Source organism: Dermacentor andersoni, chromosome 2, assembly GCF_023375885.2.
Source record: "Dermacentor andersoni chromosome 2, qqDerAnde1_hic_scaffold, whole genome shotgun sequence".
Lineage (NCBI taxonomy): Eukaryota > Metazoa > Arthropoda > Arachnida > Ixodida > Ixodidae > Dermacentor > Dermacentor andersoni.
The window spans coordinates 237,457,998-237,476,173 of NC_092815.1; the positions used below are offsets into that span (position 1 = coordinate 237,457,998).

The following is an 18,176-nucleotide window of genomic DNA, read 5'->3' on the forward strand; positions in this document are numbered from 1 at the left end:
CCAGAAGAAACCACAGTTGTCGGAATAATATATTGAATAAAACGCGTTACGGCTGCGCGCACAAAGGAAGGGATGACAAAGACGTGAAAAAGGACGACAGAAACGTGGGCATCACCAGAATAAACAGCACGCACAGCAAAACACCGGCTGCACATAGTTGCTGGACCAAGTTAAATGGCTGCTAACAACGCAAAAACGCGAATAAAATAAACGACTATAAGCATTATTAGCCATCAACAATGAAAAAAATATATTTTTAGGTTCTACAGTAGCTAAGTGTAATTAAATACGCAGCTCTTTAAGAATGTTTTCTCTCTTGTGGCTTTAACAGCCAGCGCTATTTTTCTTGCGGCGTTCATCTGAGGAACTACCTGAAGAAGTTCAGTGCGGTGCCGTGTGTCATCGGCGCAACTACTTTCTGCAAAGGGTCCTTCAGAGTAGCAAAAGGGGTTTACTGGAAAGGTCTTTAGTTTTGCCCATCTGTCAGGGGTATCAGACTGCATTTGGGCAACACCCCCCCCCCCCACCCCCACCCCCACTCCCGCCCCGAAAAATAAAACACCCAGTCGGCTAAATACGGCGACTGCGGAGGGTGTTCCAGCATAGAGTGCCATCACTGCAGAGTGCAGAGGGGCACTATCGCGGTGCAGAATCCAGCGCCCATATTTGGACAAATTCGGTTGCTGGCTGCGAACAGGATTTTCAGGGCCTTTCAAGGTGCTCGAGGTGCTCCACGTAGAGAGCTACACTAGCAATTTAACATTACATTAACATTGATAGTAGCAGATCTGACAATCCCGACCAATGTTGTGATGCACAGTTTCATGACAGTCAATCAAGATAAGGCAATAAACCTGACTTTAATTTTTGCTTTGTTCCGCGTATTCTTAGGCATTGGTTCATATTATTCCACTACTTGCTTTGGGACTTCATCTTCTCACGTCATATTTCTTAATCCAACTTTCGTCACCGGTGACAATCCTTTACAAGATTGTATCACTGCAGTGGGGAGTATTTCCGGTCAAGAGAATATTCTTTTAGTCGCAACTTGTTCTGACGAATCAACAGCTTCGCCACCATGTTGGCACAAACCTTCCTCATTTCGAAAGTTTCATTCAAGATATGGTGAAAGGACGTTTTTTCACCAACCGAAGTCCTGCTATTATGAAATAGTTATTCGGTGGTAATTGAGTATAATGAAATGCACACGATCAATGTTTTCACCTTCGCACGAGGTGGAGGGGCGGCTTGGTCTTGCAACGTTCTTTGTTTCGTCACCGCCATCCCGAAAACGCTGAACCCACTTGAATACTACGCTTTACTTTAGTGCATCCTTTAGATAAGCGTTCTCGAAAATTTAGTAAATTTCGGCACCATTGTTTCCAAATTTCACAAGAAAATTTACACAGATTCTTTGTTCCATCTGTCTATGAATCTGCATTTTGACATCCTAAATATGTGTTCCAAAAAAAGTAGGCGCATAAAATTCTGCCTTGTTATCCAGCAGTCTAGCTCGTACTAGAGGTCAACCGGGTTCTTTCTAGTGGAGAGAGAGTGACGGCGCTGCAACGTCTCCCATTTCAAGCATGAAGTGATTTTAGCTCCTGTTGACGGTGACCTTCAAGTAACCTTGAACCAAAAGCCAGAGCCTTTTCGCGGGCAAAGCGAGGCCGTCTCGGTTACTAGTCAAAACTTAAGAACATGCGGTCTCTGGCCCCCAACCCTTTGTACAGAACCGCTCTGCATGCGCTAGTTACTGGCCAAACAAGTTACAAAAACTAGGGCGGTTGCTTGAAATAGATGGTAATTCGTGGAAAAATGACGTACAGCGCGAAGGATAAGGGCTGCCAGAGACGACAAACACTGCGCTGTGTTGTTGTCTCTCGCAGTCCTTGTCCTTCGCGCTGTACGTCGTTTTTTACCGTAAGTTACAGAATACTGCTTCCAAGTTCTTACTGTGCTTCTTCACAATATCACTCAATCTGTAACTTCTATTACGATCAAGTCTTTTCCAATAGCGACGTTCAAGAGGTACACTTTTTGGTCATCTTTTGGTGCTGAGACGGGGTTCCGTGGTGAACGCAAGCAGTCCGTGAATTCTGCGGCCTGACGAAGCCGGCAGCGTCCGGCGCGCCGCGTGTAGCTGTTTGGTCGAGACGACACTTGCAATAACATTCAAAGCAGGTTCATGTGCTGGGGTGTGGCGTCGTGTGCTAGGGTGTGTGGTTGGGAAGAAGCACTGTATCAATTTTATAATTGTGGCTAGTATCATCTCCAACAAATATACCTTGCCGGTAGCTATGTCATGCTTACATCTACTCTCGTTTACAGGAGAGCCATTACTTTTTCTCTGACTCACTGCATAAACTTTTGGGACAGACTTCGTTTACATCCACGAGTATATCCAGCCCAGCGCAATGTGTTGGGCAGATAACTGGTGGACCATTAGAGAATGGGTGCCAAGGGAAGGGAAGTGCAGTCGAGGACGGCAGAAAATTAAGTGGAGTGAAGAAATTAGGAAATTTGCAGACACAAGCTGGAATCAGCTAGCGCAAGACAGGGGTAATTTGAGATCGCAGGGAGAGGACTTCGTCCTGCCAGTGGACATAAAATAGGCTGATGACGATGATTTCTCCTAAGGCTGTTGACCTGTGCAGCTCGTTGTGGTTTCCACTTTGAAAACGTTCAGTGTGCGTCCAAGACAAACTTGACGTCTGCCTTTCTTCGGGCAGGGATCTTCGACAACGACCACGTGCCCTACGTGATCGAGCGCAGCAACCCGGATACCACAAAGCCCACCCTACCGGAGATGACCAGAGTCGCTGTGGAGATCCTTAAGAAAGCGCCCAAGGGATTTGTGCTGCTCGTCGAAGGTAAGCAAACGACACGTGCAGGCCACATTCCAAGGGCTTCCCTTCGCCATTCCGGGAGTGGTCTTGTTAATTGTCTCCACGCTGCACATAAGTAAAGCTACGGCGCGATGCTTTCGGGGAACTTTTCCTGCCTAATGCTAGCTCTCTAGACGCTCTTGATTTGGACAATCGCGGCGGTGACATCCACCTTCATACTTGGATATTTAGTTTAGACACGCTGCAGTTAACACAGTGTGTGGGTCGTCTTTCTTATTTCAGTCCTTTTGTTTCTTACGGTACTTAGGATCTCAGTACGATAGACCAGATCGCACGAATTACTGCCATTTAACATATATCTCATTGCGTTCCCACGCTAAGGAGTACCCAGATCGTGGGCAGACATGTCGCATTCTTGAATTGAACCGATAAAATGTGTTAATATGTGCTCCCTCCGCCCTTGTAGAAAAGAAATAAAACTGGAGGTAACGACAACTACAGCAAAGGTGTTTTTTATTGAACAAACAGCGTCTTTTTCAGGCCAACCAAAAACAGGTTACCCGTTTCTGTGCTGTAAATCACTCTAATAACGAGTGACACTTCAAAACATGAAAATAAAATGCCTGGTATAGAAGGTATGGAACGAGATCTTTATTCCTTCCCGTATTACCCGAACAGGAGCGCGAATCGACATGGCCCACCACAAAAGCAAGGGTGGTTCAGCCTTGGAAGAAGCCCTGGAGTTCGACCAGGCCGTTCAGGAGACGCGCAACACGCTAAAAACGGACGAGTCTCTTCTGGTGGTGACTGCGGACCACTCGCATACTTTCACCATGGGTGGATACCCGAAGAGAGGCACCAACATCCTAGGTGAGTGCATGCCGGGCGCGGTTTTTGAGCCCCTGAGCAGCTGCCACAAAAGGGTCGCCTACGAAAACGTCTTCGGGGATTTTCTTTGCCCCGAATTCAGCACAACGTTTTCTCAGTCAATCACGTTTGCCATAACTCAGAACTCTGGAGTGTTTGAAGCAGTTCGTAGAAAATCGAGAAAAAGAATCGAACATTTCAATTTTGAATTTCTCTAATTTGACTGATCTATTTTTGCACTTGTTAATTCATTCATTCAATCATGGATTCTAGGTATCTCGAGTCCCAAAATAAAAGGGGGACTGTGACAGACACAGTAGTGGAATCCTCCAGATTAATTTGGATCACCTGGGTTTTCTTACCGTGGACCTCAATCAGGGCACACGAGCGTTGTGCATTTCGCCTCCATCATGATGTGGCGGTCATTGCAGGAAATGAGAGCCGAACCCGCTCCCTCGTACCCCGCAGGTGAACGCCATAGCCGCTCAGCCACCGCAGTGGGTTTCCCAGAATGAATAACAATAACGAAATTTCAGAGTGACTGACAAATGAAGATTAACGTTTCCGTAGACAAACTGGTAACTAATTGCTGGTGCATAAGGGCACTAGCGCTGCGAAAAACGCAGCAAGAAAGTGATGTAACCATTTCCTGTAACACCTCTGCTGATTTGGAAGCTTGAAACAATCAGAGCGGAGGTATGGGTGGTTGAGGTTGTGCGCAGCCAGGTAAACGAAAGCTGCACTCGCTCTACGTGCTATGACCAACTGTGCTGGCTACATCAGATGGAGAGCTGTGCCATTGCTAACCTTGTTAAATATCTGCTGCCCCTCAGACGGTAGCAGGGGAACACACACACAAAAAAACGTATAAAGTGCTCAGGATTGAACGCTTGCTATAGGTTGCAGGCATAAATGGTGATGCCAACAGTGCTACGTCTCGGCACACCGCGCACCACGATTCGCGTACGTCTGCCCAGCTTGAGGAAACAACGGACAAAAACCACGTGTACACTCGGAAAGCATCTGCTACACTTGCAACTAACACTAACGTGGCTGACTTATCCGGTGCGAGAAAACAGGAGTGGCAGCAGAACCTTCCGCACTCGCCGCTTGCAGTGTACCAAAGAGACTCGGGCAATGTTGGAAGGATCTCACATGACACGCCCGGTGGCGCAAATAGTGCTTGCGATTCCCGTGCGCCGCACGCTAAAGAAAGGTTTCCCCTTCTCCCCAAACATCCCGGCGCTTGCACAGTACGCGACGCTTGTCGCGTGTGCGACGGTCATGGGGCACGAGGCCTCCCCCATCCCTGCTTACATAAATATTCCCCTTACGGCGGGGAGACCGTGCGAAGGAAGGCGTTGGCGAAGCGTCCTGGCAGATGCGATGGAAAACTGCAGCAGCAACTGGTGCATTCCACGCCGGTATGCAGCGCAGTCCTGCGGGTGCCGTCAAGATGCGGCAGCGGTCGCAGTGTCTGACGATGACGGGGATGCGCGCGCCTTGCGATGAAGGCCCGCGCCGAAAGGTCCACTCTGAAACAGCTGCCTAGGACGTACAACTAAGGAGCGATCGCGTCAGCAAGAGCAACTTTGCACCGACGAATTGTCGTGGAAGTATGATGGTGGATCTTCCTTGTTGCGGCTTCCGCGTGCTGCTGTCGGACTGCGAACGGGGCTCTCCGCTGCAGTTTGCAACTGCGACAGCAGGTAGGGACGCAGACGACGACAGCAATAGCAAGTACGGTTGGCTCGAGTTCTGCGAAATTGCTGGAATGCACTTCGTGACGCCGCGGCAGCCTCTGTTGTCTTAGCAGTACAGGTCGGCACGGCGTTGGCCGCTTGATGCGATGCCGAACAACACGTCTACCGCATACACTGTAAACGGAAAGGACACCCAGGTGGGAGTATCATGCTTGTCCTCTAGGGAGGAGTTTACTATGCTCCGTAGGATCAGAGTAGAATTTTATTTCGTGCGAGCGGAATTTTTCCGTGCAACCATGGGAGCTTTTTTATTTTTATCTTGGCACTGCACGGAGTTTTTTCGAGGTGCAACGGGAGTGTAAAAAGAGGTATCGCGTTCCTGTGCGTGATGATTTTTATATGCAGAGGCTACTGTTCAAATGTCGAGATACACGCACAACACCGCGTCAAATTCAACGAAGTAAGTCAATGAAAGCACATTAATCATGACATACCTAAACATTTGAGAAACGCCCAATGCAGAACCCTGAAAGACATCCAACGTACACGCGACACACAAGAAGCAACGCTGCCAGTATATATAGACCGTTTCATCGGGTGAGGAGGATAGGGCGGGCGGAGAGCCTTTCCTCCTCTCTGGCTTGGGCGATCCGGCGCGGCGCTGCTTGAAAGTATTGCTGTCGCGTGGCGCCGGAACGATTTCGAGATGTTTTAGATCTTACTTTTCGAAATTTACGCCATGTTCGTTCATATAAGGTCGCCAGGGAAGCCTTTCGGTGCATCGGTAACTACTGTAGGCGGAATTATGTCTTGGGGGCGCAAAAATGTGACGCGCATAATCAGCCGCGGTGTACGCGCATTATCAGTCGCTGTGCCTGTATGTGTTCTTTACTATTTTGCTTAAATCGATTTTAATTCAACAAAGGAAACCGGCGTGTCTGTATTACCAGCATTAAATGGTAAATCAGCTCACTGTCTGATCGATTGGCGTAGGGAGTAAAACATAAAAGCGCGTGCTCTGCACGGCCAACCTAAGGCAACCACGAAATATCTGAGCGGCAGGCGCTATCAAATATTTGTGATACACTGGCATCGTTCTCACGCATTTCAAGTCTAGTATGCTTGAAATTACCATATGTCTACGCTAGCCTTGCTGCATGTGGCCCATGGCGCTGCTCAACACAGCGATCACTGCGGTTGGTGAGCCAGCACGATACGTGTATATATAAGCTGTGTGCTTCGGCATTGCCTTTTTGGCCTGTATACAGCCATATAATATATGAGAGGGTTCGCATAAAAAATGCGATGGCTATTTTTGAGCGCGAGAGTTCCCTAATACGTGTGAGTGCGTCGTAGAGAACTGAACGAACACAACCGAAAAAAAATTCGGCTATCATCCTCTTTCTCTAAAGAGCGACAGAAAACGGGCTAACGCAGCACAACGTTTATAAATATATAACCGCTGATGCCGTATGCTTGGACCATGCGCTATATAGAACAAAGATATCTGTAATCCAGCACCTACTACTGCTTAGGACGCTCGCGCAGTTCGTAAACGGTCGCTTTGCTGGACAAGCTTAATTCAGACTGTAAGGTATGATGCTATTACTAGCCAAAACTATTTTATTCATAGGTGGAAACCTCATCCATCCAACCAAGTAGTCACGCAGTGTAACCTGCAGCGAACAGTTTGAACGCTTGTCAAAGTATAACAGCACAGCTCCTATCGTAGCAGAACGGTACCCACGCTGTTACGATCGTCGCGTATGTGTCATGGCTCCTAAACCGCCGCTTAGAAATAGAGGATATTACTGCAATAAGGTCACATTAGTGATTGGAACATTCAGAAATACATAATTGATCTCCGAGGCTGATTGTAGGCTCAGATATGCGCGCACACATCGCGCTGCGTGTTCCGTCCACCTCAACGCCAGTACAAATTCCGGCCATGACGCCTTAAACCACTTCAGCATGTCTCACAGGACCGTTTACCACGTAGAAGACGCACGTCATACTAAACAGACCGGACGACCGCGAAAACAAACGCCAGAACATACCGCCGAGCGTATACCTGCCATGCAAAAGAATGCTTTCACCCAAGCCAGTATAGCGCTGCTCATAGGCGGCGCCACTGCGTTCACAATATGGCGGCGCCTACGAAAAAACGGTCTATAGCCACGATACTCTGTGCCTCAAAACTACCTAGCGAACAGCTGTGCTGTTTTCAGAATTACGACTCACATGCTCGCTTATACGAGACCTGCCTGTCTGAAATCAAAACCTTAATCAAAACAAAACTATTAATTGAAAATAGTGGGGGAAAAAGTTAATGGCGTCATTTTTCAAAATTAGCATGCGATTCCGTGAGTGCTGAAGCGACTTCGCACACTTTCGGCGTTCGCCGCCAAGAGGTAGTGCGTTAGTTACCGTAAGCAAGAAAAATGCAAGCGCGTGTGCTTCCTGGCAAAATCAACTTTGTGCGAGATAGCGGTAGCGTAGCAAAAGATTTGTGTGCATGACTCGCAGCAGCTGACTTAACACCGAAAAGTGCGCAGTCATATATTTTCTAGATGGCACTATAGATGCTCAGCGTCCACGCAATGTCTCTCGGTTGTGAAAAGGAGCTACATCACTGATCTGTCGAGCGAATCCTCAAACTCGGAGCCAGCAGGCACGCTTCTAAATCAGTGTCTATGATAGAGCATAATGTTAATTCAGTATGGGAAGCAACGACGTGACCAAAACCAAAATGCAGCATAACAATGCAATACACATCGCTCAGTAAGGAGCTTTATTTAGAGTACGCATACTTATGTCCTACCGTTTTTATTGGGCTAGGATGTTCGTACACAGATACACAGAAACAGTTGCTGCTTGCACTCCGATTTCTCTCACTGGCAACACAACAACGCAACGAACTGAAGTACGCCATTCTTGTGCGACTAGCACGGACGTCGTCGCGCGAAAAGTGGCTGCTGTTGCCAATGCTACGCGGTCCTTTCAAACATTACACCGGACGTTGTCAGCATGTGCCCAAAAGGACATAAAAGTCGCATTGCACGTATTAAAAAATACAAGGCATGGTCACGCACCCCGAAAACAGTGAGAAACCTATGCCTACATCACGAGTGAATGAGCAGCTTCGAGGTATACCTAAGCCTTCTTCCGCACTTGAAAACGTGGCTCTTGCGTTCATCGTTGTCAGCAAAGTGATCACAGCTTACTTGAAGCTGAGATGCAGTGAGCTTCAGGCACGCCTATAACACTTTCTGCAAGGAAATACGGGGAACAAATTGACAAAAAGCTGTCGCGGAACGCCCCTTCACAGATGTAAACAAGCCGTCAGCCATGAGGAGTGCCGACTAATGCACTGTTAAAACCTGTTAAAAGCACCTAGGTGCGTTTGTTTTCGTTTACGGTGTATGTTTATGCGACAAAGAAAAATAACGAAGTTGGTTTGAACGAAATAGGTTTGCCGACGCTAAATAGGAAGGCGTGGTCGTCTTCTAACATTCGACCGGTAGCTATTTAGCATATATCCATTAGCACATCAATTTATGTTTACCCAACTTATATTTGCACTAAGGACTCGAAGTATTAGGGCTGCTATCTAAATGTGTACTATGCGCTGAGCTAACGGCATTGTTCTACAGATTTGTCTCCGTTTTCTATGGTTATAAGATAGGGCTAACGCCAAGCCAGCTCTGAACAATGGAGAATCCGGTGAAGGCACACATCTTTTGAACAGTGGTATTTATTTATTTATTTATTTATTTATTTATTTATTTATTTATTTATAACGAATAGGAAAGTCGGCAACTGGCCCAATACCTGAACCTTGTGGAGAAACAGGGGTCTTGCGGGCGCGGCACTGTGAGCGCGCAGACAAATGTACAGTGCACATTTGCTTGAAGCATGAAATCACATATGTCAAATTATGAGATTTAATGTCCAAAGGCACCACTCGCGCATAGAGGGACAGCATAGTGTGGTATTTCGGATTCAGTTTGACTGCTTGGTGTTTTTTAACTGTATGTTTTTCTACGTGCAGGAGCGTGTTTTTGTTTTTTTTTTTGCCTTACGCTCTTATTGGAACGCGACCGCTGCGAACTGGAATCGAACCGCCGCTGAGGCTACGCGGTGGGCCCTGAGGCAAGAAATAGCTCGCATAGACTTACTCTGCATGCTCCCCTTAGTAACTTTACGCTCCAAGTTCCCTAGATAAGTTCTTAGGCCGTAGTTGCTGGAAGCACCATCTCGCTTACACTGAAGCAATGTACGGCGAAAAGTGTGCATCACTAAAGTCAGTTTGTGCTGAAGCACGTGACGTAATGGTAGCATGCTTGAAAAGCTGCAAATTAGCGCTGCATGTGTCGTATGACTACAAAAATTTGCTAATTCTCTCTGCTTGATTTCGTATGTCGCCGATGTAGTATTTACGTGGAATGTGTGTTTCGTCAGATTGAGCGCAATATTGTAAGAAGCAATGTATCAATACATAATGAAGTTGTTGCGTGTGGCGGGAAATAGAAGCCTGTTAAAATTATCACCGTTGATCTAAAAGCAATATTCTTCGATATCATGTCAGCAGGTGTGTTAAACTTATGGCGACAGTTAATTTGAGAACGACAAACACTGTCTAAAGAAATGAGAAAAAAACATGAGTTCGGAAAACAAGTTGCGGTGCAAGGTGGATGACGCATTTATGTGCGTGAAAAGCGTACACTCGCTTTTAGACTTGCCGATGTGAACTTCTTTACCTGGTTACACTGAACATTGGTTGGTAAGGTCAAAAATTAGTCGACATACTGATTTTTTAATCGATTGACTTGAATAAGTGACCTACTCTTGACAGAAGAAACTGTAGAACGTGCCGTTTTGTTACGATATATATATATATATATATATATATATATATATATATATATATATATATATATATATTGTGTCCTTAACACGCCTGGGAAGAGTGCTTTATTGTCGGGACATTTTCCGTATCCCCTCATGTTATCTTCTTTTGTTACTGTAGAAGCAAGGTACACATAGTTGCCAACATGCACAATTTCATTCAACTCCCTCAGTCATTCGCTGCGCCATTTTGGTAGCTTGCCTATCTTCGCATTTGCTATATTTTGTGGCTTCGCTCTTTAGTAACGAAGTCCTAAAGAAACTCTGTACTAGCCTAACCACTGCTTCTTTATGTGTTGCGTTCTGCAGGTATTGCTGGATATTCAGACATCGACCAGCTGCCGTTCACTGTCCTCACCTATGGAAACGGCCCCGGTTTCGCTCTTCCCAAAGAAAACTTCACAAACGAAGAAGTTGGTAAGCAGCTCTTCTCACGCACCCTTTCCTACCATTCTTTGTTGTGTTTTTCTGTTCGTTCGACGCTCCTGAATTTCTCTCCGCTTCGCACACACATTCACTTGTGCAACACATTTATTGAGCTGTGCGCACTTAATCATATGTGCGGATGTACATCGGCTGCCAATTAACTGCTTTATTCAAAGAAAACGTGTGAATATATCAGCATTGTTACTTTCGTTTTTTTTTTTACTCTCTAATATCCCTACAGTAAGCTGGTGCAGAAAACGCCGTATGTGGTCGTATTTGCAAAGCTTTCTGTTGGTATGTGTTCATTGCCATTGACCGGCCACCTTCGATAATGATAGGTCCAACATGAGGACGGGTTGCAATTGTTCTTGCAAACAATTTTAGCGCGAGACATTTTTGTGAATATGGGCCCAGATCTGCGTGCTTTCATCTTGCGTGAGTATATTCAGCATGTAGTGTCATCGACTTAAACTGTGTCGTACAGCTTGACCTGTTGATGTCAACTCTTACAAGTTCACTTTATCTTATTCAAAGCTGGTTAAAACGGAAAGATGAAACAAGGAGCGCGATGAAGATGCAGGGTCATAATGTGCGCGAATTTGATATCTGCACTTCGAAGCTGTGTCACCGAGACGTGCAGTGGTGTGGGAAACGAAAAATAGCTGTCGTATCAAGGCAAATAAAGGGACACATAGACACGCAACTAAGGTGTTGTGGCACATTAGTTTCTCTTGTAAAATTACGCTGGGTTGCTTCTTCACTAGTAAATGAAGAGGCCGACACCGCGCCTTATTTTTGTTCCGAATATTGACTATTTTTGTAGGCGACAATCATCGGCAGCAGCAAAAAAAAAAAAAAAGAAGAAGAAAAAAAGCAGACATAAAGCTTACCGCCGGAAATTTTATGCTACCGGCCTAAGCAACTGCTGCGACAAGCAAAAAATGCACATACGTCTTTGTATTTTATTGTCGAAGAGAAAAACTATACTGGGCAAACTCAGCTTATTTCAGAAATTAGTGTGAACATTCACCGGAAAAAACCTAGAGTACTCGCACTTATTTCAATTTATTTTGCAAACAAATGACTTTAAGATTCTTGTGAGGAGATTGGCTGAGGCAATTATGTTTGGAACTTTTGAAGAGTCTTTCATAAGGTAAATTCTCTTGTGGGTCTGTATATCGTGAGAAGGCCTGTTTCAGCTACAGAATAAAAAAAGTTACCCAACTGGCTCCTCTACAGGATGACATCACGTGATGTCATCCTGACATCACGTGTTTTCCCTTCGTGACACGCGATGGAATAGCTAATTTCCCGCTTTAGTGCAAATGTTGCGGAAATTGTTCAAGTGTGTGGAAACCACAGAGAGAAAGTAGGTCAAGGCCGCTGAAGCAGGAGTTGGTGTAGTTTAAATTGTTACACTATACGTGGAATTAATGAAATAAAATGTAACAAGAGAGGTACGGGAAGTAAATTAGGTCCACAAGCCAGCATCGTTTTCGCAACCTATCTTGAAAGCCTGTTCTACATGGAGGAATCAAAGCATCGCAGCATTTAGTGCAGCTGTTATTTGGGGCAACAGTCTTAAAGTCTTCTCCGCATTGTACCGTAGGCAGCTATAAACCAGGTACGTGATTCTCACCATGACCACAGGTGTATTAGATATGATTACCAGGGAAACAAGACTAACGGTAACTAAATAACGCCTAGTTATCGCTCACGCATGCCTCTCATAAAGACAGCGCGAAATATGAGACATTGTATAAACCCTGAGAGTTTGTTTGCGAACGCGTAAATGCTGTGTAAGTCAGACGTCGTTGAACGTGTGCTTTTCTTCCCGAAAACATACGTGGGCCACGTGCCCAATGTACGACTACAACTCATGAAGCAAACACTAGAACTTACATCTGTACTCTAGAGCACAACCTTAGCGTGTCGGCCACTGTCGCACTGGTCGATCAAACGACTTTGTCGGTGCGGTCATTCACACAGAAGACGCATTGTCGTGGCGGCCATTGTTAGACTAACTTAAGTCTGGTCGACTGCGCGATTGAGAATTCGTCTGTTTCCCCTTAGCATGCCGCTGAACTTTACTGAATTGGAAATGCAAGTGGGCACCCAGCAGCTGGGAAGATGGTCGACACAGCGGAAACTCTTCACGGGGGCCCTCCCACCTTGCAGATAAGTTGTGCAGCAGATCAGAACGATTAATCTGCGTTAGAATGTTGTACGATTTCGGAAGATACCTCGGAGTCTAAACCTGTCCATCTCTCAGGCAGCCCCAGAGCATGTAAAGACGCTCCTCTCTCGAACTCGTCGACAAGGTGTTTGATTTCAGTTGAGTAGATGTCCTCAGAATTACTAGTGTACGTGCATGGCTCGTGCAGATAACAGAACGATCCGTGTTACACACGCACCACTAAGGTTCTGACCACACAACGGAGTCGCAACGTCTCCAATCCTCATCCAAATTGCGAGTCCGTCATTATATCCCAATAGCATGAACACAGCAGTTCCTCTGAATTGCTACAGCAACGGGATACTGGCGAATAGAGCCCACTACACAGGCGCGCGGAACGTTGAGAAGGCTCACCACAAAAAATGCACCTATAGTAAGCACAGGAAATGAAAGCGTATGTCTAAGAGTGAATATTTTTTCACGAGTGGTCGAGAAAGGGGGCAGTGCTGTTGACGTTCTCTCTGCCCCGTGGTGCAGCGAAGCCCGACTACGTGCAGCGGTCTGCCTTCCCGCTCAAGGAGGAGACCCATGGCGGCGAGGACGTGGCGGTGTACGCCACGGGGCCCTGGGCGCACCTCTACACCGGCGTTCACGACCAGTCGTACATCCCGCACGTGATGGCGCACGCTGCCTGCATTGGCCGCTTTACGGGCGACAAGTGTGCCACGCCCGACGAGACAACGGGTGCCGGCGCCGCCGCGATCCCGGCGGCTCAGCTGGTCGCCGTGATTGCCTCGTCGCTCACCGCCCTCCTGCTGCGGTGACCCGACTGCTTTCTCCGCCCTGACGACGTGCATGTTTTTTGGCTACCTCTGGCAGTCACGCATTTGGAGCGTGTGCTGCCAGAACGAGGGAACAAAACGAGGTTGGTCGGCCACGCATTATCCCGTGCACGTTATGGCCGGCATTGTGCGACTGAATCGCTGGATTCTTGACTTATTAATGCGGAAAGTTTAAACAATGCTACTTAAATGTTGATGTTACGGTAAAACTGAGAACAGCGAGATGGCATTGACGATGTATTTGGCGTTCGTAAGGCATTTTTGGCAACGCTTACTAAGTACGGCAAAAAGGAAGGGGAAAAAAAAAGATGTCCGTAATACGCGATATTCTAGTATTTCGAAGGTGTAAGCCTGCGTCGGCGGTGCTAAAGAAAGGTCGTAAATTTTTTTACTTACGCGGAGTGATGTCCTCAGTCTCACCCGGTCTAACTTTACACAAAAACAAAGGCTCAGACATTTTGCAGAGATTTTTGCTACCGGGAGCAATTTTCTTATTTTCCAGTGCCTTCGCGTCATGCCGGTCAGTATCAAGAATGCCTAGTGCAAGCTTTCACATATGTTTCATTCCTGCGGTTAGTGTGCTCAAGCTACCCGCATTTAGAAAACACAAACTACGAACATTACAGGTTGCGAAATCGGGCGAGTTGGTAATCTATTCTTAGTCGCGAAAGCGCATTACTGACGGGACTTAGACGAAGAACCATGTAAAGCAAACGCGGCACTGTGTTTGTCTTGCAGGTTTCTTCGTCTAAGTTACTACCAACTATGAGCTTCTGTGTATGATGCTTGGATTAAAGATGCGGTTCAAATGCACATGTCGCGTGTTACACGCAGCCAATGGCCGCTTTGGTCGCAGTGCAAAGTTACAATGTGACGAAAAATAAAACATGCAGCGTGAAAAAAATGTTTTCAGGACACGCGGCATGTAGAGGTATCATAGTTTTTACTGGGACTATGCGGTTCACTTCGATCACTATGAATAAGTAAAGCGCCGGAAACTGTTTTCTTCGAGCCGCTTACTTAAGCGATACAGCATGAATATGAATTGAAAATAAAGTGGGAGCCACACTTCTAGAAGCGCCTAGCGAAGTGGCCATGTGCTAAGGCCCTTGAGGCATAGAGCGTTAGGCAACCGCGAGCAAATCCTTTCAGCATTGGCTTGCACGTTCTAGTCTTCAATGTGCATTCATGGCGATCGTGAGAAAGCTTATTATTTTTACGAACGTCTCGATATGAATGAAGTGGATCCCAGCATCTCGCTTGGGATAGCGTGGAGCATCATGCTGTCGACGGGAATTTTCAGAAAATATTGCCCTGCTTTCTGAGCATTGTTGGAGTGACCTGTTATCATTGTGAACGTTTTTGTGTAATGGTCTGATCGGCTGTTGTTGTTGCTGAATGGTGGTGGAAGTGTGCAAGCTGTGAGGAACATTATGAGGAATATGTGTTGCCTTCCGTTTATTGTCAGTTATGTTCACTGTATTGTGGGCAAATGAGAATGAAGCATGTATTTCTTTAAAGATGGCATTACTCATAGAGCTGGGCAGTGTGTGTTTGGCACATGTTTACTGTTTTTTACATGGCGACAGTAAGGGAGGCTGGCATTCAGCTTGGATTCTCGTCTGCAGCTCACCGATATGTTTGTTTCCTGGAGGACTTACGAGCACACGTTCAACCTGCATGCACTTTTTTGGTGTGCTTCAACCCGGATATTTGAATGCTTGCATACCGCATAATAGTGCTTACTCCAGATCCAAATAACATTTCAGCGTGCCTTCTTTTCCGCAGGGATGTCTTTGCACATATACCAACTGCATATATACAGAGAACCAGTTCTTGCATTACATGAGGCTGCCCCGTTTACAAATGTCATGCAGTCAATTATTCTTTTAATTTTTTAGCTCAAGCAGATTCCTAGTCGGAGAAATTTTTTTTAGATTCGTATATCTCGAAGACTACAATAGGACCAATATAGTTAAAAGCAGCCAGAACACTTATAATCTGGCTTTTGACTCAGTACTTAAGTACACCTAATGTGCCTTGGCAAATGAAGCAGTCGATTCTCTAGGTATTTGCAGAAGTTGCTGAGAGAGCATAGTCTAGTAGCTTGCACGTACAGAAACATTCTTTGTAATTCTATTTTGTTATTCTAGCTTCCATAGAATAATCTTTATTGCACATAATTTTGTCACTTTCTTTCTTAGTTCAGAAAGTCATTGTTAAATGCCGTGCTGCTGGTTCTTGCATGTTGCAATACTCTACTATCTCACAGGTATGGTAAATCAGAAGTGGTGTGTATTTTACCCCTGACTTTCAGGTAGTAGCATCAGAATAATTATTCTTAAGCTGTGCATATAAAAACTACCTCACTGTTGAATCGCCTCAGCTTGTATGCACGATTATACAGACCAGTAATTGTACGGAAAACTCGTATACAAGCACAGAAAGGCAGGATACACAACTACATTTGAAGTCTGTTTTCTTTGGTGTTCTACCTGCTGTTTGAACATGTGGTGCATGCTTAAGCTGGGAACCTCCACAATAAAACAGCAGCACCTGATCCTTTACTTCAACGTTAGTTTTGTAAAAGTGATTTCTGTCTGATAGCTTGGCATTTCTTTAATTAAACACTCGTTATTACATCACATGCCCGTCACACATTTGATTGCAAATGCCGATGATCTATGAGCTCCTTTGGTACTCTAAAGACGTGATCTCTAGTTCGCTGGTCATGACACCTTTATATCATAACAACCATTACTTAGTTCTCTGTATAAATGGTGGATTTTTCTTACACTATGCTATTAAGTACGGATCAGCAAACGCTGCAGTGCTCAGTGAACATATCTGCATCCTTATTAGTGCCCACTGAGCAAAGGCTGTTCATTTGATTGGGATATGTACTAGAAGAACACAGATCCAGAATATAGCTTCTGTTTTGTGCATTCTATTCCAGTTAGGTAAAAGTAACGTGATTATATAATAGTTCATTGAAATTTACTGTTCGAATCGAGTGGTGCAAGGCTGATTTAGTGAAAAGTGTTGTGCGGCGTTTCTTTCTTCTTCTGTCATGCGACTTTTTAATTTCTATGACTACTGGTTTGGTGACACGTTGTTCCTTGGTTCATGTATGCATCCTGTATTTCCGTACGGGCTGTTCTAAGTGAATGCACCGCAGTATGATAGAACATAATTTTAATTGAACTAGGTAATATTGATGCATTTTGATGTCATGGTATGTTTTCTATCCATTATTTTTTAGCTTCAAGAGTTCGCGTTGTTTTAGGTGCAGCCGAGTAAGGCAATTAGTTCGCAATGAGCGCTGTTTTTCCGACTTCTCTTGCATCCCACCGAGCTGTTTGCAATGTGCCATGTCTGTCGACTTTGTATAAAGCCATGCAAAAGAAACACTGTGATAAACTATGTGTACAAGCAAAGTTGTTACGTGTGGAATAAAAGAGCGTTTCTATACAATGCGTGCTGTGTTTTACTGAACATTTCACACGACCTGTATTTGAACTTGAAGCTATAAGTGCAAGGCCCCACCAGCGTTATTTTGCCCGTTTGGTGATCGTAGGTTCGACTTTAACCAACAGTAAGAATGCAAAAGGCGCGACCTGGTTGCCCAGCTTTCCCGCTGTTGAGACGCACCTGCATTTTTTTCTTATTTGAGTTTACTATACTTCCTTACTGACATGTAGTTTTCAGGGATTATTAAAGTGTCAGATGATGCGATGGTGTTGCAGTAGATCATATATCCAAGTACATACTATGCTATACAAGCTGCGCGATGTAACAAGGACCAAAAAAATAGATGAAGAGAATGTAAATGCAGCCAATGTCAGCTCTAATCTAATCACTTGGTGGTGGGAAACACATATATAGGACCAGAAGCAACAAAGCATAAAAACCTAGAATACCTTACAAATGTACGTTTACAAAATTTGTAAACCTACATTGTACAAAAGTTGAGAGCAAAACAACGAGGTAGAGTGGCAGAGAGCATGAAAAAAAAACTGACAGCGGTTAAAATGAACAAAAGAAAAAAGCCATCAATTCGCTTCAAGCTACACAGATGTTATTTAGGTACGGTATGATTGGCCAAATAGTGCAAGGAAGACAAACGCTAAGACAACAATACAAGGGACTTTTATGTAGTCGAATGCTAGGCCGCAAGTGTCGCTGAAGAGCCACTGTCTCGTAATCTGTCATGTAACGCTTCTATCAGTTCTCTGACTTCTTTATTACCATGATCAGATAGGATCGGTGTGTGTGAGTAATCCTGCGGCGACAACCACATGTGCGACAGGTATGACTCTGCACCAGCTTAGTCACGTTTCTGTCAATCTTGATAACCACGCTACCTATATAACATATAAGAAGCGACAATAACACACCTACATGG

At 45.3% G+C, this 18,176-nt stretch overlaps 1 protein-coding gene across 2 annotated transcripts in view; it reads left to right on the forward strand.

Moving 5' to 3' along the window:
• The window catches only part of LOC126539904 (alkaline phosphatase-like), a 163,012-nt gene extending 145,767 nt beyond the window's left edge, over positions 1-17,245 (forward strand). For both annotated transcript variants that reach the window (XM_050186722.2, XM_050186721.3), the window contains exons 5-8: positions 2,733-2,873; positions 3,528-3,719; positions 10,637-10,744; positions 13,467-17,245. In XM_050186722.2, coding sequence (XP_050042679.2) covers positions 2,733-2,873; positions 3,528-3,719; positions 10,637-10,744; positions 13,467-13,753 — 728 coding nt within the window. In that variant the 3' untranslated portion in view covers positions 13,754-17,245. The remainder of the gene's footprint in view (positions 1-2,732; positions 2,874-3,527; positions 3,720-10,636; positions 10,745-13,466) is intronic.
• Positions 17,246-18,176: the final 931 nt, after the last annotated feature.